General features: G+C 41.0%; 1 protein-coding gene and 1 long non-coding RNA gene across 3 annotated transcripts; one reads left to right on the plus strand and one right to left on the minus strand.

Annotated features, from left to right (window-relative positions):
* Positions 1-8,856: 8,856 nt before the first annotated feature.
* Mettl21c (methyltransferase like 21C) lies at positions 8,857-18,604 on the minus strand. Of its 2 annotated transcripts, none has more exons than XM_031367374.1 (5): positions 18,512-18,604; positions 16,436-16,526; positions 12,942-13,093; positions 9,836-9,953; positions 8,857-9,355 (listed from the first exon to the last, which is right to left on the minus strand). In XM_031367374.1, exons 2-5 carry the CDS (start codon positions 16,515-16,517, stop codon positions 8,961-8,963), a joined length of 747 nt encoding a protein of 248 aa, XP_031223234.1. In that variant the 5' UTR covers positions 16,518-16,526; positions 18,512-18,604; the 3' UTR covers positions 8,857-8,960. The 2 variants fall into 2 exon arrangements, 1 of the variants encoding a protein (XP_031223234.1); XR_004117874.1 differs by lacking the exon at positions 9,836-9,953 and adding an exon at positions 13,639-13,878 and having other exon boundaries at positions 9,244-9,355; positions 18,512-18,575.
* LOC116088373 lies at positions 11,068-16,447 on the plus strand. Its single transcript, XR_004117875.1, has 3 exons — positions 11,068-11,167; positions 14,542-14,678; positions 16,369-16,447. It is a non-coding gene; the product is annotated as an uncharacterized LOC116088373 (long non-coding RNA).
* Positions 18,605-22,856: the final 4,252 nt, after the last annotated feature.

Genomic DNA, 22,856 nt, shown 5'->3' on the forward strand with positions numbered 1-22,856 from the left:
TCAGCATTGTGAGATGTGATTTAAGATCCAATTCTTGCTTTTCCGGTGTTTTGGGATATCCAGGACTTCCTGCAGTGAGAGTATTAGGTCCTGATGAAGCCAAGTAGTCTCGGTTTCTGTTGGTAGGATTATTGCGTTTGCCTTTCGCCATCTTCTGCTTTTTGGTGTTAGATGTTCTTAGTGTCTCTGGCTAGAGCTTGTCCTGTCCCTGCTGCCCTGCAAGTCCCCTGCGACTCGTGGGGCCTGTTCCTCCAAGCTGGCTGCTCCGGTCTTAGAAACTCACCAGAGAGAGAATGGCAGATCTCGCCCGGGTCTCTGGCTTAAGGAGTTCCCTGGAGGTAGGCTCTCCACTTGCAGGGAAGGGGCAGAGAAGGAAGCTGATCCTCCTCTGTCACTAGGAAGCTGAGAGGATCCTGTCCCTGCCGCCCTGCGGCTCCCCTGGGAGTCGTGGGGCCTGTGCCTCCCGGCTGCCTGCTCCGGTCTCAGAAACCCCCTGACAGAATTTCTAACAGCCCTCTTGGTTCTCAGAATCCAGAGGGAGAATTGATCTTACAAAGTAATGGCTACTCACTGGCCTACAAAGGTGCTGGTTTAATTTCTTCTAGAACATTCACTATTGTGAGATGATATTGAGCAGCTAGTCATTATATGGTCCATACATGGTTTAATTACTCTGTAATGACAGTTCTGCAGTGAGTACAGTATGTGTGTCTTCTCAGCCATGCACACCGAAGGCTTTCAGGAATCAGACTGCGAACTCTTCACAAAAATGTGCACAGAATAGAGAGGAGCTATATAATTGCCTTTGTTTTCATGTGTGAGTTTACAAATTATTATGTAGCATATATTGGCAGTGATTCCATGAGCTAATAATAACTGCCTCAAAACTCATCTCATAGCAAATTTTGTGGCTAGCTAATTCCAAGTCTGAGTCATCAGAATATATGATTTACAAGAATAAGAGCATATGGAACAGTATGTAGAAATAGCCTAGCCAAAAAAAAGAAGAAAAGAAAGAAACAGACTTTTGGGAGTCTCTGGAGATAACTATGGATGCTGTCATGGGACAATGAAATTTGTACACTATGTTTTATTGCTAAGTTATTTAAGAAACAAAAATGTGTTTTAGAGCCAGGAACTGATGGCACACCCTGGAGGCAGAGACAGGTGATTTCAAGGCCATCCTGGTCTACAGAACAATTTCTACTGTAGCCAAGGCTAGATAGAGTTTCTGTGTTTACATCTCATATACTGAGACAAATGGAACTTCCAGAAGAAAAGATTTTCCTGTAATTTTCTTCAAATTTGTAACAGTGAAAAAGTAACTGGAGGTTTAGAGGGGAAAAAAAAAAAAAAAAAGACTTTCAGCAAGTTGAAATCCTATGGGGATGGGAGGCTAGGAGTCTCTTCTATGTCTGGTATTATGGTGAGCTGTGGTGGCTCTGTGATGAACTGTATCCAAGAGACCAGACAGAAGTTTTTCTACTTCCTCTAACTATAGTCAATCCAGCCTTTCTAAAAATATTCTGTCCATTTACAGAATAGCATGGAATTTGAGTCCTACCCTGGATATACAAATAAGATACATCTGTAAGTCCAAAAAGATATTTAGGAGACAGGATCCATTGCTATAATTTTATTTCTCCACATTATATACTTCAGAGATAGTGCATCTAAGACGAAAACAGGCTCTATTTGAGAGACTTTGTTGTTTTGTTTTTTAACATTTTCGTTAAATGTTTTTGTTTCATTACATTTGTTTGTGTGGCATGTGCACCCATATACAGCAGTCAGAGAACAACTAGTGGGAATTGATTCTTATACACCTGTTGATTCTGAAGACTGAACTGAGGTCATCGGGCTTGGAGGCATCCTTGTTTACCCCCCTGAACCATGTCACAAGCCACTAGCACAACCTGTTCTTGTTGTTTTAAACACGTCATTTGTCCATTTGCAGTCAATTTCCATTCTTACCCTGTCCCTAAACAAGCCATGGCCTGTTTCTTTTTTTTTTTTTTTTTTTTTTTTTTGGTTTTTTGAGACAGAGTTTCTCTGTATAGCCCTGGCTGTCCTGGAACTCACTCTGTAGACCAGGCTGGCCTTGAACTCAGAAATCCACCTGCCTCTGCCTCCCAAGTGCTGGGATTAAAGGCGTGCACCACTACCGCCTGGCCATGGCCTGCTTCTAATCACTACCATTTTGAGTTTTCTTCTCGGTTTGGACTGAGAAAATGCAAAATCTCTTCAGTCTTTCTTAATGCAGTATTCTTGAGTTTAATGCACACTGTAGGCTGGCCTATGGTAGTGATACGCTGTTAACACTAATATATAATTACATGACATAATACATAATGTATTCATTCTGTCGATCTGCTTACTCATTGATGAGTATTTATATTTACTTTGGGGTAAATATTTTGGAACAAAATTGCTGTTTATTGAGATTTTTTTTGTTTTGTTTTGTTTTTTTTTTTTTTGGTTTTTCGAGACAGGGTTTCTCTGTGTAGCCCTGGCTGTCCTGGAACAACTCACTCTGTAGACCAGGCTGGCCTCGAACTCAGAAATCCACCTGCCTCTGCCTCCCAAGTGCTGGGATTAAAGGCGTGCGCCACCACCGCCCGGCTGAGATTTTTTTTAATGTAAGAAACCTTGCAGTTGTCTTCCGAGTGGCCGTGCTGATGTGCATGTCTCCCTGGCCAAGTAGGAGGCATCTGGGGGCATCTGGGGGCCTCTGGGGGTTTGCTGCTGTGGTGCTTTTGGATTTCATCCTTCTCAGTACTTAGTGATGTTTATTAAATGTATTGTATTAATATGGAATGTGTTTATTAAACATGTGTTGCTTCTTTGGGGTAGGCTCTTCCAAATTTTGTTCATTTTTTTTTTTTATTGTGGCTCAGTTCTTTATGTATTTTGGTACATAAAGTGCTTTATTATGTAGGTGTAAATTTTTAAAAATTTCTACTAGTACATTTTAAAAGGCAGGGATATTTGACATTGGTATAGTCAAATTGCATGATTTTTATGTTATTTTATTTTATTTTATTTTATTTTGGGCACAGTCTCACTATTTAATCCTGACTGATCTGGAACTCAATTCACCTATCTCTGCCTCCTAAGTGCTAATATTATAGGTGTGTGCCACAGAATAGTTTTTGGTGTTTTTTATAAGTTGTACTTTACATATAATTTTTTTTAACTTTTATTGCATTATGATGAGAAAACTTACATGATTTGAATTTATCTGAATTTGTTAACATTTAAAAACATATTTTAAGTAAATAGAATTAAATCACATTCTTGTTTCTCTTTTGTACCCCAACTCCTCCCAGAGACCCCCCTCCAGTACCTATAATATCTATTTTTGTCATATTCCTTAAAATTTATAAATTATTATAACAATAAAAATGAGTATTATAAAAGTTGTTTGATATAAAACAATCAATTTAACAGTCTTTTTCACTTCAGTATTCATTTTTTATTCTCTTTTTATTAGATATTTTCTTTATTTACATATCATATGATTTCTCCTTTCCCAGTTTCCCCTCCAACAAACAAACAAACAAACAAAAACAATAAGAACAAACCCCTGTTCCGTCCCCCTCCCCATGCTTGCCACCCCACCCTCTCCCACTTATTGGCCCTGGCATTCCCCTACACTGGGGCACAGAACCTTCACAGGGCAAAGGGCCTCTCCTCCCATTGATGTTCGACTTTGCAATCCTCTACTATACACATGCTGCCAGAACAATCAGTTCCACCATGTATAGTCCCTTGGTTGGTGGTTGAGTCCCTGGTAGCTCTGAGGATACTAGTTAGTTCATATTGTTATTCTTCCTAAGGTGCTGCAAACCCTTCAGCTCTTTGGGTCCTTTCTCTAACTCCTTCATTGGGGACCCTGTACTCAGTTCAATGGATGGCTGTGAGCCTCTATATCTATATTAGTCAGGTTCTGTCAAAGCCTCTCAGGAGATAGCTATATTAGGCTGGCTTGTCCTTCCTTCACTCTCTGCTCCATATTTAATCTCTGCAACTCCTTCCATGGGTATTTTGTTCCCCCTTTTTAGAAAGAATGAAGTGTCCACATTTTGGTCTTCCTTCTTCTTGAGTTTCTTGTGGTTTCTGGGCTGTTCTTCGTGTATTCCGAACTTCTGGGCTAATAACCACTTATCAGAGAGTGCATACCATGTGTGTTCTTTTGTGATTGGGTTACCTCACTCAGGATGATATTCTCCAAATCCATCTATTTCCCTCAGAATTTCATAAATTCATTATTTTTAATAGCTGAGTAGTACTCCATTGTGTAGATGTACCACAATTTCTGTATCCACTCTGTTGAGGGACATCTGGGTTGTTTCCAGTTTCTGGCTATTATAAATAAGGCTGCTATGAACATGGTGGAGCATGTGTCCTTATTACATGTTGGAGCATCTTCTGGGTATATGCCCAGGAGTGGTATAGCTTGATCCTCTGGTAGAACTATGTCCAATTTCCGGTGGAACTGACAAACTGATTTCCAGAGTGATTGTACCAGCTTGCAATCCCACCAGCAATGACGTAATGTTCCTCTTTCTCCACAACCTCTCCAGCATCTACTATCACCTGAGTCTTTTATTCTAGCCAATCTGACTGGTGTGAGGTCGAATCTCAGAGTTGTTTTGATTTGCATTTCCCTGATGACTAAGGATGTTGAACATTTCTTTAGGTGCTTCTTAGCCATTTGGTATTCATCAGTTGAGAATTCTTTGTTTAGCCCTTTACCCCATTTTTTAATAGGGTTATTTGGTTTTCTGGAGTCTAACTTCTTGAGTTCTTTGTATACATTGGATATTAGCCCTCTATCAGATAAAGGATTGGTAAAGATCTTTTCCCATTTTGTTGGTTGCCGTTTTGACCTATTGGGTTGGGAGCTTTTTGCTTTTTGCGTTTTCTTTGACTGTTGTGTCAATGTTTTCTATGGTATCTTCTGCCCCTGAAATTCTCTCTCCTATCTCTTGTATTCTGTTGGTGATGCTTGCATCTATGACTCCTGATTTCTTTCCTAGGTTTTGTATGGCCAGGGTTGTCTCCCTTTCTGTTTTCTTTATTGTTTCTATTTCAATTTTTGGATTCTGGATAGTTTTGTTCATTTCCTTCACCTGTTTGATTGTGTTTTCCTGTAGTTCTTTAAGGGATTTTTATGTTTCCTCTTTAAGGGCTTCTAGCTGTTTACCTGTGTTCTCCTGTATTTCTTTGAGGGTGCTATTTATGTCTTTCTTTTTTTGTTGTGTTTTGTTTTTTGTTTATTTATTTATTTATTTATTTATTTTTGAGACAGGGTTTCTCTGTGTAGCACTGGCTGTCCTGGAAGTCACTCTGTAGACCAGGCTGGCCTCAAACTCAGAAATCCGCCTGCCTCTGCGTCCCAAGTGCTGGGATTAAAGGCATGTACCACCACCGCCCAGCGGTATTTATGTCTTTCTTAAAGTCCTGTATCATCATCACTATGAGAAGTGATTTTAGATCTGAATCTTGCTTTTCTGGTGTGGTGGTGTGTCTAGCTAGGACTTACTATGGTGGGAGAATTGGGTTCTGATGATGCCAAGTAACCTTGGTTTGTGTTGTTTATTTTCTTATGCTTGAACACCCCTCCCCACCCCCCCACCCCCCCTCCCCCCCGCCATCTGGCTAACTCTAGTGCTACCTGCCCTTGCTAAATCTGACTGGAGCCTGTCCTTCCTGTGATCCTGGTTGTGTCAGAACTCCTCAGTGTGAAGCTGTCTCTCTGATCCTGTGATTCTGGGATCCTGGGATCCTGAGCTTCTTAGAGCACCTGGGAGTGCAGCAGCTTCCTCTGGGTGTTGTGGGACTGACTGGCTGTGGAGTCTGTGCCCAAGGTCTGCTCAGTAAACCATCCCAGAGGGACTGGAAGGAACCTGAGCCACTCTGCTGCTGGAGTTCCTGTGTGCCTGGTCCTGCTGGTCCCAGTTACTCCTGGTTTTGGGACAGATGTTGTGTCTTCCTCACCTCTGATCCTGAGATTATCAGAGCGCCTGGGAGTGGAGCTTCCTCTGCGTGTTGTGGGACTGGCTGCAGAGCCTACATATCATTTCTAATACATCTTTATATAGTCCAAAAAAGTTACACATATTTTACCTTATATTTTACAATTTTATAATTATTAGTATTTATATTTCAGTGTATTTTGCTGTTTGTTTAGCCTGTGAATTGACCAAGATTCAAAGGTGTAGAGCGATCACACACCTTTGTGTGTACAGGTTGTTTATTCTTGTATCTGGGGTTTACTACTTTCCCATTGTATGACCATGACTTTGTCAGTTGGCTGACTGTGGGACTTTCTGAACTTTGTTTTAGTCCATTGCCCTCACCGTCACCAGCATGGCTATGCCATGGCTCTTTCATACTGGAGTTCACACTGAGAAACCAATGATTTGCAGATTGATTTCTTCCACTCATACTCAACAGGGAAACAACAGCAAGTAAAACTTAAGAGTTTTGTTGTAGAGTCCCAGACAAATAACCCTGTGCTTTCCATGCATTGTGCAGTTACCAAACATACTCTGTCCTTTTCTGTTTTCTTCTGTGAAGCTTGATCCTGTAGTTTCTGTATCTTAAAGAAGAGGACTGCAAAAAGCCTTCCTCTTGCTCAAAATAGAGAAAGTACAGCTACTGCACTGGCAAAGATTATTTTTATTTATTTGGTCAAAGTAGAGAATTCATAATTTGTGTGTGTGTGTGTGTGTGTGTGTGTGTGTGTGTGTGTGTGTGTGTGTGTTTATGGGTTCTGGGGGAAAAGAACCCCTAGGAGGTTTTTGTTTGTGTGTGTGCTTTTTTAAGATTTTCAGAATTTTGTATGCATGTACACTATGTGTGTGCCTTTGACCCACGGAGACTAGAAGAATGTTGAATCCTCTGCAACTACAACTACAGTTGTGAACTACCATGAGGGGTTTTGGGAACCATAGAAATAGCAGTCCTCTGTATAAGCAACAAGTTCTCTTAACCACTGAGTTCTCTTCCTAGGCAAGACACTTTTATTATTTGTATTCTTTTAGAATTTCATACAGTGTATTTTGATCATATTATTTCTTCTCTCTGAACTTCTAGATCCTACCTTCTTACCCAACTTCATATTCTTTCTCACCTTAAACCAACTTGTGCACACACATGTACACACACACACACACTCCAGCTATGGAGTCTGGTGTGTGTTGATCAGCTGTTATAAACCCAGTGTGACTCCAATGAAGAGAGGGAGTGTCCTTCTCCCAGCAGCTATCAGTTGCACATAGCTTCTTGGCTACAGATAGCGCCTTATTTGTCAAGTTTTTATAAAGCCAGACTTGCCACCATATTCTTAAGGAGTACCCTGACACCTCCTGGCCTTTTTATTTTAGTGGAGTTCGAATCTACAGAACAAATTCATCTCACAGGAATGTTGGCAATTTGACAGGAAGTGACTTCACATTATCTGTTGGAGAAATTAATCTTTGGAATGCCTTCTAGTGTAGGAATTTGCTTTGTCATCCCATTTACCTACTGTCTTTAAGTTTTCTCAATAATTCTGTAAAATTGGGTAGGATTCTATCATATCTGTTAAAAGACCATCAAGTATTTGGCACTGCTGTTGGAAGGGGAGTTGTAGTTCCTGAGATCTATATCTAGATATGGCTAGAATATTTAATGCATTTTGCATTCTGATGTTTAACTTCTTGGCTAAACTATTAGAAATCCTAAAAGTCCTACTGCATTTTGATTTACACATCCATGGGCTGTCAGGGTGCCCTGAAAGCCACATCCAGCTACAGTTTCCTTTTTGAAGCAAAAATACAGATAAGTTTTTATTAATGATAGTAAAGCAAAAAAAAAAAAAAAGTTGGTGCTCTTCTATAGAAATATTATGTGATCTTGTCCCAAGACCATCACATCAGGAATGAATATTTTTTTATTTGTATTTAAAGTTTTCTCTGCCACAGAAGCTAAAGTCTACACAGACACAATGTGTATGTGTGTATACATATACATATAAACATGTAGATATGAAATAATGGTAGTCAGAATTGTGTTTTCCCTTTCTCAAACTTTGCTCTATAATTGCAGTAATGCATTGGGAGTAGTGGTGCATGTTCATGTATGTGCACATGTTTGTGGAAGCTAGAGGTCAACACTGAATGTCTTCCTCGATCTCTATCTACCTTCCTTTTTGAGACAAGTCTCTAAACTTGAAGCTTACCAATTATGTTAGGTAATCATACCTATTGTGGCTGTCCACTGAGCACCAGGGATTCTCCCATCTCTACCTTCCCAGCACTGGGATTTCATGAGTGTGCGGCTGTACTCAGCTTTTTATATTTGTGTATGAGTATGTGTGCCTGTGGTGCTCAGAATCCTGAAGAGACCATCAGATCCCTCAGCTATAAAGAGTTGTTTGTGGGTATTGAGATCTAGTCACCGTGATTGCATACCAGTTGATCTTAAGTGCTAAAGCGCTCGCTGAAGCCCCAAGAGAGGTTCTTAAGACATCTGCTTTCTCATTCCATCAGTTTCCACGTTTTCCATCTTTTCTAGCTACAGTAAGGCAATCCCTGTAGCACATGGCTGTAATCAGGCAGGTGCATATCTATTTCAAAGCTGCCGTGGGCTACATAGTGTGACCTTGTCAAGCTCAGTGTCATTAATTATGACAAGAATAGTGGCACATGTAAAATCCAGGTACTAGAGCAGAAAAAAGAGGAACCCACTTGTTCATTTCCTTCTTTGTGTAAGCTCTTAATTTAAGAGCTTTAATACATTGGGAAGTCATGTATCTGTTCACTTTCTGTAGCTACTTAGACTGACCACATAACCTTATCATCTTAGAAAGTTGTATATTGAGTTGCATTTATTCTAACCATACCAGTATGGTATGGTGTACCTTCTAATAGCTTCACAAGACACTGATTGTTTCAAAGGCTCTTTACATTTCAGTCCCATTTTCGTATTCCTTTAAACAGCTTGACTGATGATTCTGAATGTTCAGCCAAGAGAGTGGTATCAAAAGCTTGCTTGAACTTATCTAAAAATTCATAATCAGTACTAAATCTGAATTTGTTTGCCCAAAGCACCACAGTACCTGGCTGGGAAAGATGCACCATGGTAGCCAGCAGCTTATCCAGGAAGTAGTGGTGGTAGACAACATCAGAGGCCAGGACATAGTCATAATAAAAGGTTGACTTAGGGAATTTCTGGTCCAGGTCTTCCCCCCATACCAGTTCTTTCACTTCAGGTAGATGAGCTGTGCATTCTAGTGTGTTTTTTAAAATATTGTATTGAAGATTTCCTAGAACATCAGGCAGGTCTGTTGCTGTGACTTGAGCTCCTGTGAGAAAAAGAAATGGTAATGCTGCCTCAAGCTATGGGCAGCCACAATTTCCTTTACTAAGGATAGACAAGAAACATCTACATGTCTGACTCCTACTTCTGTTGGTATATAGGCTGAGAAAACTGATGAAATTTAAACTAGGCAGCTTCCTCCTACAGTCCTGACCTAGGATGATTAGCACCACATTTGATGTCAGTAACACCCCAACTTAAATCTCTACCCCAATTCCTGAATGTCAGCGGCATTCAGTTTCATACCTTTGGACTCTCAACTTCCATGCATGAAAAGTAGGTAAATTCAAGTAAGTACCTGAAGACTAATGTCTCCAAGACTATTTGAGTAACTAATGATGCATGGCAAGTGACATTTAGAGGCAATTCAATAAAATTGTGGCCAACCACATCCTGTCAGTAGTAAGAAATCATAATTGTCACAGAAGAGATTTTTTTTTCAATGAGAACAAGAAAAAAAACAAACCTAAAAGACTGGACACAATGGAAACAAGGCCTGGTCCAGCACCAATTTCAAGTATTTTAGCATCTTGGAGATTTAATTCCTCTGTATGGTCTTCTAAATATTGACACAAAGCTGTAGCCTAAAAGACATTAACAATTTTTTTCTTTGAAATTGGATCATTAGAAACCAGGAGCAAACCATTGTTGCTTGAGTTGAACATTAAAACATAACCCTAAATATTTTCAGTTTAATAAGTGTTCTATGAGAACCAATATAGCCAGATACAGTGGCTCCGACCTATAAGCACTAGTAATTTGAGTGAGCCTGAGCGATTCTTCCCCCTGGTACAAAAATAAACAAGTAAAACATAGAGAAATGAATGTTATAATTCTTCCTAAAGACCTGGAGAATTAGTTCCACTCTTAAATCAGGAATGTACACTGAAAAATAGCAAATCTTGCCAGCTTTTTCAAGTTATATAAATTTGAACACTGTCTCCCAGCTTTTTTTTGAAACTGTAGATTAATTAGATTTGTTACATTGGACAACTAACCACTTACTTCCTCCCCAACTTGTCTCTCTTCCCTCGCTTCTCTTGGGTGACAAACATTGCCAAAATAGTACTTCTCAAAGTGTTCCACGTAGTTTGTCAAAGGTACAGATCCTTAGCTTCTGTAGGTCTACATGTCTGGATCAGCCCTGATGATACTAGTCTGGACTACAATATGAATGAGCAAAGTAGTTTTTATTCATGATACTAAAAGTTCTTTTTTTTTCTTTGTTTCTGTTTTCCATAACTTTTTTATAATGAGATTTAACATTTCATTGATTCTTAAAAATGTTATTTATGTCAGCTGGGCATGGCGGCACACACCTTTATACCCAGCACTTGGGAGGGGAGGGGAGGGGGATCCCTAGGAGTTCAAGGCCAACTTCAGCTACATAGTAAGCCCCAGGACAGCCAGGTCCTTATTGCCAAAACAGTATTTGGTGTGGGGGGGGGGGCGGGGGGGGGGAAACACACATATATTCATGTGCAAATGAAATATCAGCAATGCCTTGGGAAAGACTAAAAAGGTAACTATTCACAAAAGAGTAACAAACCTACATATACACAGATTAGGGTTTCAGTGAAGACATGGAGATGGAAAGCAGTTGAGCTCTCTAGTGTGCACTCCACTTTTTATTTGGGCTAGGCAGGAAGTTACTGGCCAAGGAATTCTTGAACTCCTTACCTCACCATTGCAGGTCATAGGGTGACTAGCACAGTAACCCTGTCCCAATGCATCCTGTGTTCTTGTTGAACAGATATCTTCAAGGGTAATCTGTGCTGTCAAGGTACTCTACTGACAGGTAAGACATGCGAACCAGTTACAAATTACTGTTTGATGTAACAGGTGGGGCTGGGCAGAATAGAGATGACTTGGAAATCAGTACTGCCTTCCTGATGCAGGGAGAGGTGAGCCAGCTGAGGAAAGATGCATGTGGCCTGCTGGCCAGGAGAGAATGGCAGATGTCAGCACCAAAGCAAGGGAGGGGGCTTTGGTGGGCAAGGGGAGAGCTCTTGTGTGGACCTTCCGTATTGAGTGTCGCTTACAGTGCTCCAGAGAACATACTGTGAGCACTCTTGTGAAGATGACTGAGGCCAGCCTCTCTCTGAGCTCTCAGAACACCCCGCCCTCCAGGAAGTGTCATCTGGAGTGTCGTTTTGACATTTCAACGCCCCTACTTTATCCCTCAAAGCAGGTGCTTATGTAATCAGAAACCTATTCACTTTGTGCAGCTGTTTGAAACAAATCCCAAGGCAGGCCCATTTGGTACAGGACAGGCTGAAGCCCTAACTTCTCTAATGTCTTACCATCACTATAGTTAGGTGTTTGCCTGGTATAATAGGAGGTTTGGTGTTTTTAAACTTCTGGCTAGGCAAAAGACTATTGCTGGGAGGAAATCATACCTATATATGAATTACTAAAAGAGCACCCAGACCTGAAGCCTGGCCCCCCTTTTCCCTACCTACTAACACTCTCCAGGACCACCTGGAGAGTCCAATGGGACTCTCTTCATGACTACTCAGTGTTCCACAGTGCCACTATCACGGCTTTCTAGTTTAGAGTCCCTTTACCATGTATATGTATCATTAGACAGTTTTTAAGAAACAGTCACCTCCTTTCCCTATGCAGTAATCAATCAAAATATTTAAAGAACTCAATATAACTCCCAAAGATCTGCAAACTTCTGCACTGGACCCTTTCTAATGTAGAAAGCCTTGCATTGTAGAAATTGATAATAATTGGGCCTCAGACCACTCAAGAGTTGAGGTTTCCCAAACCTATGAACTTTACTGAGTTCTGGTATTCTCAGCTGTAAGGTAGGAATAATGTTGCACCAGTCGCTACAGCTAATGTGGGCCTAAGAACAGTGCCTCATTAATCCTCACAATCATGTCAGCAACTAATTGTTACCAGAAGTTCACATTTTAAATGTGGACACAAGCAAGATAAATGGACAATGACTGTCCATGATCACATAACCTGAAGATACAGAATGTTGTCTGTTTCAGTACCATCCTTACAAGCATGGGAAGCGAGAGGTAGGGAAATGATTCCTAAATGTTTCTTTTGAATTATATTCTGAATTATGAATCATGTGAAAGAATCTGAACTTACTGAATGCCTGAGAATGAGGGGGAGCCCAAAAGTGCCTATTGCAAATTCTAAACTATAATTTTTTAACTTTTTTCATATAGTAGTTGTATCGGTTTTACACCCCATTTCCAATGTATTCTACTTATGTCAGTTGAAGGTATTTCAATAAATATTGATTAGAGCTGGGGGTGTATGGATGGGGTGTTAATGGATCACTTGTCTATCATGATGAGATGGAAGGGAGAGAGTGGACAAGGAGCGAGGGGTGGAAGGTACAGGAATGGGAGAGAAGGATTTTACTGCAAAGCCAGTGCTGCTAGAAGAAATGCTGTCTGTCTGAAGATCCCAAATTCCTGGGAAGCCAGGCAGCTATTCATTAGTTGCAAAAGCAATAGGTGACTGCACACAGCCAGTTGTTGTAGGCAACACAGATGTACAAAATTATCTCCAGAAAGCTGGACCACAAATGTAGCAATTCTCACCCCTGGCCACACCACTGTGCCGTAGTTCTCAATGGATTCTTGAATGATGATCTTCTTGCCTGCGAACTGATAATGCTCTTGTGTGTAGCTGGCATAGTCTGTAGGAACAAATTTCTGGATGCTATGAAGAGATGATTCTATCCTGTCAGACTCTGTGAGGCAGAAAAATCAGATAGGCCTCAATAAGATGATAATAGATGAAACTGTTTCTCTAACAAGAGAGCAAACATCAATAGCTATGACTGTACATAGAACACAGAAATACATAGGGTGATAGGGAGATGGAATTTAGTGTGACAAAATGGCAAAGTATACCCCTGGTCTTTCCTTAAGAGAATATAGAATAGGTGACACCCCATCCCCACTTTCTTGCCACCAAGGGAAGTAATGTTACCTAGTTGTCTACAGAGCAGCCTGCGTGAGCTTTCTGAACATGGAGGAGCTAGATAAATACGCAGATGGTTATTTTTGGATCTTGGGTTGAGATGGCATTCCCACATGTTGGCAGGAGCATGTTCTCTTAAATCCACAACTACCCCTCCAAAGGGCTAAGCTACCCACAGTTGAACCAGCTTTCCAAGCCCAGGGAGGCTATTAATCAAACTCTAGATATTAAATTACAACTGCTTTAAATACTCCTTGAGCCCCATAAACCATGATAGCAGTTCTCACATGTCATAAAATGGGAAGAAAGTACCTAACAGGGCTAATATGCAGTCAGTCACAAATCTTCATAGGTTTTCCAGTGTTTAAGAGAAGCAGTGAGGTGAAATGTCAGGGAGACGGAGGATGCCGAGCACATGATCTACTGTTGGCTGAGAACTAAAGTGCTACCAATAGTGGAGATTCCAGCTTAGAGCAGAAGGGTCCTGTATGGCCTTTGTCTTTGTATCCTGGGATATGACTAAGATTTTGACAGAGGATCAGAATCTGGCCTCTAGAAAAGAGATGGGAGAGCAATCAATGAGCATTTGGTGTCTTTCAAAACAGCTACTCAAGGTGAAAAGGAGGGAGGTGAGTTTGGAAAGAACCCTACATAGTTGTAGCTTCCTTCAGGACAGTCCCTACAGTGACTTCAGGTGACCTTGACTGTTGCATAGAATTTTAAAAATAAACTGGGGCTCATAGTTTATGTGACTGTATATGTTTTCATTTTTATTTCCTAGAAGTTTGTTGCATTTTAAGATGGTATCAGTGTGGGACATATTAGGAACAGGTTCTTACTGATGGGGTGATTGAATCATTTATAGATTAATCTAGGGGAAGCCTTGGTTCTTTTGATGGTATCATTGCTGTTAACAAGCAGGCAATTCTGATTTACACCACTCAAAAGAGAGAAACGTCTGTACTGATCCAACAACTAAGCTTTAATAAGCTTGTAGGAACTTGCTCACCAAGAGCCAGTGCAGTCATTGGGCTACTCTCTCCACTGTAAGGCTGAAGGGCACAGACCTCCAGCCTTCACAGTGACCTGACAAATAGGCCCCATCTTTATGAATGACTGATGAGGTCCTAGAACCATGGGGCTGTGAGCAGATACTGAATCTAGTTCAGACAGATAGAAAGCCAAGGAACACAATGGAGAATGTTTTACTCCCAGGTTCTACAAAGAAGAAGAGACACTGATTCACAAGTATTTATAAGGACCCTGTATAAACATAGCCACCATGAGTGGTGTGTGTTCCAGCAACAGAGAAAATGGAAGTAACATGGAAAGTGTATGTCACAGTGAGATGGGTAAGATGACTAAAGGTGAGATTTGAGTGGTTTTTAAAATTTATTTTCACATCTGGGTATTTTGACTACAAGTATTCAGGTATGTCTGTGTGCCATGTGGGTACAGTGTATGGTGCAGTGTCTGGAACTGGAGTTAAGATGGCTATGAGCCACCTGTGGGTACTGGAAATCAAACCTGGATCCTCTGGAAGAGTAGCCAGTGCTCTTAACCACTGATGGTCTCTCCAGCCTGAGATTTGAATAGTTGTAGTTAACTTTGGTCTTTGATATAATCTGTCTAATTGTTAGTTACATAACATCAAATGTTTCTTGGCCACAAGTAACAACCAGATCCAAAGTCCATGAAATTCACAGCCAGAATTAGCTATCTCCAGCACTCCAGGCCATCAGGGGTTCCCGCCAGCCCCATCAGGTTCCTCTAATCCTACCACACCTAGTGTATACCACCATCCTTTTCTGCCAAGGACCACCATTGTGGCAACAGTTTTCTCTCAGTGCTACAGATAAGTTGGTCAGCTGATTTTGTATGTAAACAAGTATTAAGTTGGCAGTTACACTATCCCTATCAATATTATTCATTATTATTTATTTACTTATTTTGAGATATGTAAAACAAGTGGATCATGATTTCTTGATTCCCGTCTCAGTCTCTCCTCTACTGGAAATACTGGTGTGCACCATGGTCCCTTGCTTCAGTCAGTCAACAGTACTTTAAAAAATGATTGCTACAAACTTTTCTCTGACCTCTACACACATCCTGTGGCATGCGCATACTTGCACACACATAATTAAAAATGTATTAAAAATAAAAAACAGGCATTGGTTGCATGAGATAGCTCAGCAGTTAAAAGTGCTTGCTTCCAAGTCTGAGGACCTATACTGATTCCTGGTACTTCTACCCCGTGGTAGAAGTAGAGAACTATCTCTGGCAAGTCGTCTCCTGACTTCCACATGTATGCCAGGACACGCACAACAAAACGTAAATGTAATAAAATTTTAAACACAAGCATATAGTTTTATGTAAGACCCTCTGAAGGTCTATAAAGAGAAAAATATCTCTATTGTACTTTAAATAGTTTCATTTATTAATAGTAAATAGATCAGAATTTTACAAAGAGTTCTTTTTTTGTTTTTGTCTTTGTTTGTGTTTTTCGAGACAGGGTTTCTCTGTATTGCTCTGGCTGTCCTGGAACTCATTGTGTAGACCAGGCTGGCCTTGAACTCAGAAATCCACCTGCCTCTGCCTCCCAAGTGCTAGGATTAAAGGCCGCCACCACCACCCAGCAAAAGAGTTATATTTTATGAAAACTATGGAAAAAATAAGTTAACACCCTCTTTAGCAGAGGTGAAATGTTTTTTACCACTGTAAATGGTTATTTTAAATGGTTCTCAGGATATCCTTGGTCTATTGTTTATTTGCTTCTGAGTCCATGCCTAGATATAATTTTAAATTTTCACATAATGGCTCTAAGAGGAAATACCTCTGACAGGCAACTACTGTCAGAAAAAGATGCCAGGAATATATCTGAGCGAGAAGCAAAGAACAAATTTAAATCCCCATTTGATGGTTTTAAAAGTTTTTCAAACATATAGCACTCTTAGACCTGCACACATGATAAAACATTGTGGAAGTGATAACAATGAAAACTAGAAGGTAATTGGTTTTGTTTTCTGCTCTTTTTTATTATAGTTTTTAAAAAATCCTAGCATTTAAAAGGAGCACATTCTTGTGGCTGGGAAATGCTGTAAGAGCTTACCTACTGATGGTCCTGGAAAATCATCCTCCTGTGGCGTGCCCGAGCATAGGGGCTGCTGGGCTGTGTGGAGATGCTGAGCCATAGCCAGAGCCTGTTGAGAGTGAAAGGTCACTTCAGTCTCAGCCGTGCAAGGTTCCCAGGAGCACTGCTTATCAGCTTGGTTCCTTAGAGTGAGTAAGGCAGCCATCCAAGGAACTAGTTTTACAGAGAAGGATGCAGCCCCTATGATGAAGAAGAAATGCAATCCAGAGCAGGTGCACCTGGGAGCATATGCTGCTGTTCCTTGTCACAGTCCAGGACTGTATAGCTCCTCATTAAGTTCTGGAGTTACAATTGTTTCAAAGTACTTTTGGAAGACAATTTAAGTGAAGAAGGCCTGTCCAAAATTGGATGCCACTGGGGACCCTTGTGGACTGTGGTTTAATGAACCATGGATGAGAAACCCAGCTTGGATCAGACTCTGAGACTGTGTTGGAACACAGCTCTAGCTAGGAGACTGATCTGGCTCCCCACTTTCAGTACTTGGAGTCTCCTTAATCCCCTCACTCACATACAAGAAGAAAATCACAATAACCCCATCACTATCCCACCTACCTAGGAGGCTGAGGCAGATGATTCACAAGTTCAAGGGCAGCCATGGCAATATAAGATGTCCTGTCTCAAAATTAAAACAGAGTGGTAGCCGAGTGTAGACCACTTGGCTTACACCAAGCTAATGTTCAGTCAACAGTTAAGGGGAGGGTCAGGGAAGAGATGAAGTTGATCAGTGACAGAGCCAGGAGTCTAAGCGAACATACATCTGCGACCCACTTTCCCCGGAGGTGGGGGTTCCCTTAAATGACTCCTAGTGCTTAGTGTATATTAAGTCCACACTGTACATTGACATCTAACAAGTTCTTGTAGATTTTGTCATCTGCATTTACTATTGAGTTTACTGCTATGCTCAAGAGCTGCCCCACTCTACTATTTCAACTCCTGAGGGCACACCAGCCAAAAGCACTACAACAGAACTTGCTTAATTCCAATCACTCAGGCCTAAGAATGAGCAGTAGATGCAGAGGCATGCCAGCCATGGTGCATTTGTAACTCCACATGTACAGAGGATGTGTGCCCCTGGAGTCCCTGTGCATGTCAAATGAGATTGTGCTGAATATGATGTGGCTGCATGTCCCTGGCCTCTCTGGGGAAGGGAATGTCTAAAAACCTAGACTGCCCTGGATGGGTGTGATGTGGCATTTTAATCAGCTCAAGCTCTCAAGCTGTCAAGTAATTACCTTAATTCTCCAGTTTACCAAGCTACTCAAGAGGGTCCCACCTGGGTGCCTCTCAGGAGCATCTTTCCCCTTGCAGACACTTTCTTATCTTAGCTTTTAATTTTTCAACTTCTCAATAACCTCAGGAAGTTATGTTTCTACTTTTAAAAAGTAGCAGACATCATTGTGAGGTTCAGAAGCTATCCTTGATGTGATGAGAAGCTGTGGTAGAATGTTGGCTCTATTATGCATAATCTGCTTTGAGAATGCAGTTAATTGTGACACCAAATGAAGTTGGAGGACTGAGAGCTATAATCCGGCAAAGTCTCTTACAAGTGCAGTCACCCACTGCTGTTACCACCTCCAGGGCAACAGAGTGGACATTCAATATGACTACTTCCAGGGCTATGGAGTGAACACACTCTATAACCACCTCCAGGATATGGAATAAGGATGCAAGATAGCCCTGTAGTAAAGTGCCTGTCTGTCACCATGGGATGCCACAAATATAATCTAAGACACTATTATTTCACATGCAAGGGAGGGAGAACATGTTTCAGATAAGGAATAGGTAACAGTTCTTGAGAAATCAAATGACCCCTCCCACCACTGTTATTGATGTCAATATTTTACTCCAAAGACACCTTGTATATTGAAAAATAAATCTAGTACAATTACTGCTATCTTTTTAGAGTTTTACATTAGTTTGACATATGTTAGTATTTACTATTAAAGAATTTGATCTTTCTGAAAAGCAGCTCCTGGATATTGCCTTCAAACCCCTCAGAACCTTTTCAAACTATCAGTTTAAACATGCCTTTACCTTATGAAGCAGAGATCGCAGTTTGTGTGGCCTCAAGTCCCCAGTGTTTTTTATATAGGTCCACACTTGAAATGATGAGCTCTTTATGACCAAAAGCCAGCTAGTTGGAGTTCAAGTTATTTATGGTAGCATTACCCAGAGTTCTCACAGGCACCTCTAGACTAGACTGACACCTCTCTCTCCCTCCTTCCCTTCCTTCCCTCCCTCCCTCAAACTATCCTTCCTTTCCTCCCTCTCTCCCCTCCATCGCTCTCCTGCCCCAGCCTGAAAGGGAATGTCCCCCAAAGATCCATAATGTCTAAATAGAGACTAGCTCTCTAGTTGCTGATACCCTGTGCCTGGGGGCAGAGTAAAATGGAAATTCTGTTTCAGTTCTAGAAAAGAAATGAGAGGTCAGTTGAGGAGGGAATGAATGGGATCAAAGGGTAAGTATGAAAATCCCCTAATGAAACCCAGTACTTTGTAGCTAACCTAAAAGAAATTTAAATTAAAATAAACAGGAAGTATAGCTTGAGTGGTTAGGGTTTCACATATGTGGTTCACGAGGCATGCCTGCCCAGGGCACTGCCCAAGATGCTGAGCCTAGCAGCCAAGAACAACAGGAGCCACTACCCAGAATAAGGGAAAGTGGTTTCCAGGAAGTGAGAACGTCTGCTCATAAGAAGGGATGAAAGTTAAAGATTTCAACTTGTATGCAGGGTATTTGAAGTTGAGTCAGAGGGAAGAGAACTTTAGAAAGACTACGCCTGGAAAAAGCTATGGAGAGAAGCTCAGGAAAAACTCAGGGAAGAAGCTCTGGAACTCTTAAAATAGAATCCAGGTCATGAAAATTAAAGCTGCAGGCAGATGCAACTTCATGAAGTGTCCAGAGTAAAAGTGATTAGCTTGAGTACACATAAAAACTAATGTTCACTTCTCTATCCAACCTTAGTACTCATTCTGCTATCATCCTCATTATTGTACTTTGTCACATTCTCTGAACTTGGGGTCCTTGATTGATTTCTAGGGGTTCCATGCATGCTGGATCTTCTTTCTTGTAACTTGAGGGGGCAGGTGCTCTAATATTTTCCCAACCCTATCAGTTGGACATTCTCTTCCAATACCAGTTTTCTAGCCTTACTGTTGTTTCTAATACCTATTTCTACCAGTTTCCTTCATCTCCATGAAAACAGTACTAACATGATCATAATTTGGCTTAAAAGATATGGGAAGTTTTGGAAAATGGATTGCTTGGTGTCACACAGCTGTAATCTGGTTGAAAGAAAGAGGATCAAAAGTTAAGAGGCCAGCTTGAGCAATTTAAGGCACTTTGTTCCAAAATAAAAATAAAGGGTTAGAAGTGTTGCTCAGTGGTAGAGGACTTGCCGAGCTTACTGTAGTGCATATGTTATGAATAATAAAACATATTCATTCTAAAAGTTTCAAAATGAAGAAAAAAGAATAAAAGGAAAATTAAATATACTTAATCCTAATATAAGAAAAGATCAACCTAGCTAGTATTGTCATTTTTGTATACTTTTTTGTATAAAATTTTTAAACTACATTAAAAAGTAGGTTGTTTACTATTTTTGTTTATTTTTTGTAAAACTATAGAAAACCATGACCAGATGGGAGTGTGTCTTTTACTTTAGGGTTTGTTCTTAATAATCTTTTTGATAGCCTCTGAGATGCTTTTATAATCATTTATTCATTCACTTTACATCCTGATCACAGGACCACCTCTTTGTTCTCCTCCCAGTCCCCCTATTACCCTCTTTCCTTCTCCTCAAAGAAGGGGAAGCCCTGCTTGGATACCATTGAGGACTAAACTCATCTTCTCCTACTGAGGTATGACAAGGCAGTCTAGCTAGAGGACAGGAATTCAAAGGCAGGCAACAGTCAGAGACAACACTCCAACACTCTCTCTCTCTCTCTCTCTCTCTCTCTCTCTCTCTCTCTCTCTCTCTCTCTCTCTCTCTCTCTCTCTCTCTGTCTAGTTGTTAAGGGACCCACATGAAGACCAAGCTGCACATCAAATACATATCTGTAAGGCCTAGGTCCAGCCTATGCATGCTGTCTGGTTGGTAGTTCAGTCTCTGAGCCCCATGGGCCCAAGTAGGTTGACTCTCTAGGACTTGTGGTGCCCTTGACACCTCCAGCTCATTCATTCTTATCCCACACTCTTCTCTATGACTTCCTAAGCACCACCTGATGTTTTGCTGTAGGACTCTATCTCTGTTTCTATCATTTGCTGGATGAAGCCTCTCAGGAGACAGTCATGTTAGGCTCCTGTCTGCAAATATAACAGTATCATTAATAGTGTGAGGTATGGTTTTCTCCCATGGGATGGGTCTCACGTTGGGCTAGTCATTTGTTGGCTATTCTTTCCATCTCTGCTCTATCTTTATCCCTGCACATCTTATAGGCATGAAAGATTTCGAGTTGAAGGTTTTGTGGGTAGCTTGGTGTCCCCCTCCCTCCACTGGAATTTTGCCTGGATATAGGAGGTGGCCACTTGAGTCTCCAAATCCCCAGCTGGGAAGCCTCCCCAGTTCTGGGTCTCCAACTAATCCTAGAGATGCCCTCCTTCCCACTGATTTACATTCTCTCTCCCACCCCTCCTCTCAGTACCAGATCCCTATCCCAGTTCCCTCCCTCCATCCACCTAGAGTTCAGTGAAAATGAAGGCACAGCATGCACTGTAGGTGCTTTAAGAAGTAAATCACAACTGTTTCCTGGATCTCAAATGACTTAGATCAGAGTTTCTTAAACACGAGACCATTGGAAACTATGTCAGAAATCTGTAGAAGCTGTAAAATCCCTGGTAAGTCTTGCTTAGAGGCTTGGAAAGAAGCCTGGAGGCTTGAATTTTCCAACCAAGAATTATCCACTGACCTCCAGGCAGGTGTAGTTGCTATTTTTGCTCTTGAACCTTGGAGTGCCAGGGGTCCACAGCAATCTCAGGGAGATGACAGGGGCACGCTGTTTGGAGTGCCAACCCATGAAGGATTAGGACTCTGCAGGGCACACTGATGAAGTAAGATCCCTTAGTTGGCTCCAGCCTCAAATAGGAAAGAACTTTCAAACAAGCACTGCTCAGAACAGCTGTTCGTGGGAAGCCCTACAAAATGAAAAGTAGGCCAGATCTAGAGTGAGAAGATACTGAAGAGTGACAGACTCAGACAGGGCCCATAGGCATTGTCAGTTGAATCTCTCCCTCAGTACAAACCTGATTTTTATTTGCTTTTCTGACCTAACCTACCTCTATTACCCCTGGTGCTCATAGGAATCCATCCTCCCCTCCAACAGAGGACAAATGAACAATTTTTAGAGGTATGCTTAGTTGTCACATCAGTGGACAGGGTGGTATTAGCATTGAGTGCCTGGAATCCAGGATGTGACTCAAACTCCCACAAAAAAGGGAAGCACCTAGAACAATTATCTGGCCCCAAATGTCAACAGGGCCAAATCAAAAAGCTCCACACAGGCCATGGATCAGAATTGCCAAATGCGAAAATCGTAGTGAGCATCCTCAAAAAGCCATCAACTATCTGGGTGGGCTTGATATCCTACCTCCCCTGCCCCTCAGTGTCCTCATGTATGTAATAGAGATGGGTTGGCATTCACAGAGCAGTTATCACATGAACAATTGTAAGCTATGTCTTCCAAGTGTCCAGCATCCCTGATATTACTGAGTTTCTATTCTCTAAGAAGAAAACACAGAGACATTAATTCAAATGAAAGCATTTTATTTGTAAAGTATAATTAACACAGTAAGGAGGTGAAAAATTAATACCATATGAGTTATCTGCTACTAGTACAGGAAACAGAACTAAGAGTGGGGTTGTTGGTTAAATAAACCTGACCATTTCCCACATGGATGAACTTCCAACTTTTATTACCAGGTCTAGGTGGAGCCTGGCCTCCATGGACCACAGTTGCAGCAGCTTTTATATGCAGTTGCCTTTTGTTGCGGTATTTTATCACATCAACAGAAAAGTACAGTCTTTGCTCAAGATTGTTTTGGCTAACCTGGGACTATTTTACTTCTGTACAGTTTTAAAGATTATTTTCTTAAATAGCATTGGGAGTTTTAACTGATGTTGTTTTGGATCTGTAGATTGTTTTGGGTAGGATGGTTATTTTTACAATATGAATTCCTCTGATCCATGATCATGGGTTGCTTTAGTTCTTTTTTTTTTTTAACTTTTATTGCATTATCAGAAAAGTTGCATGATTTCAATTTATCTGAATTTGTTAACATTTGAAAACATATTTTAATTAAATCGAGTTGAATTACATTCTTGTTCCCCTTTTGTACCACCGCTCCTCCCATAGACCCCCCTTCAATACCTATAATATATTT

The sequence above is a fragment of the Mastomys coucha genome, unplaced genomic scaffold (genome assembly GCF_008632895.1).
Source record: "Mastomys coucha isolate ucsf_1 unplaced genomic scaffold, UCSF_Mcou_1 pScaffold14, whole genome shotgun sequence".
Taxonomy (NCBI): Eukaryota; Metazoa; Chordata; class Mammalia; order Rodentia; family Muridae; genus Mastomys; species Mastomys coucha.

Bases quoted from the DNA above. Each gene is read 5' to 3' on its own strand.
- Mettl21c (XM_031367374.1), bottom strand. From the start codon at position 16,517: ATGGCTCAGCATCTCCACACAGCCCAGCAGCCCCTATGCTCGGGCACG. The intron at 9,954-12,941 runs GTGAGAATTGCT...AATGTCTTTTAG, and splicing joins GCACAGTGGTGTGGCCAGGG to GCTACAGCTTTGTGTCAATA. The intron at 9,356-9,835 runs GTTTGTTTTTTT...TTTTTCTCACAG, and splicing joins CATTGTGTCCAGTCTTTTAG to GAGCTCAAGTCACAGCAACA.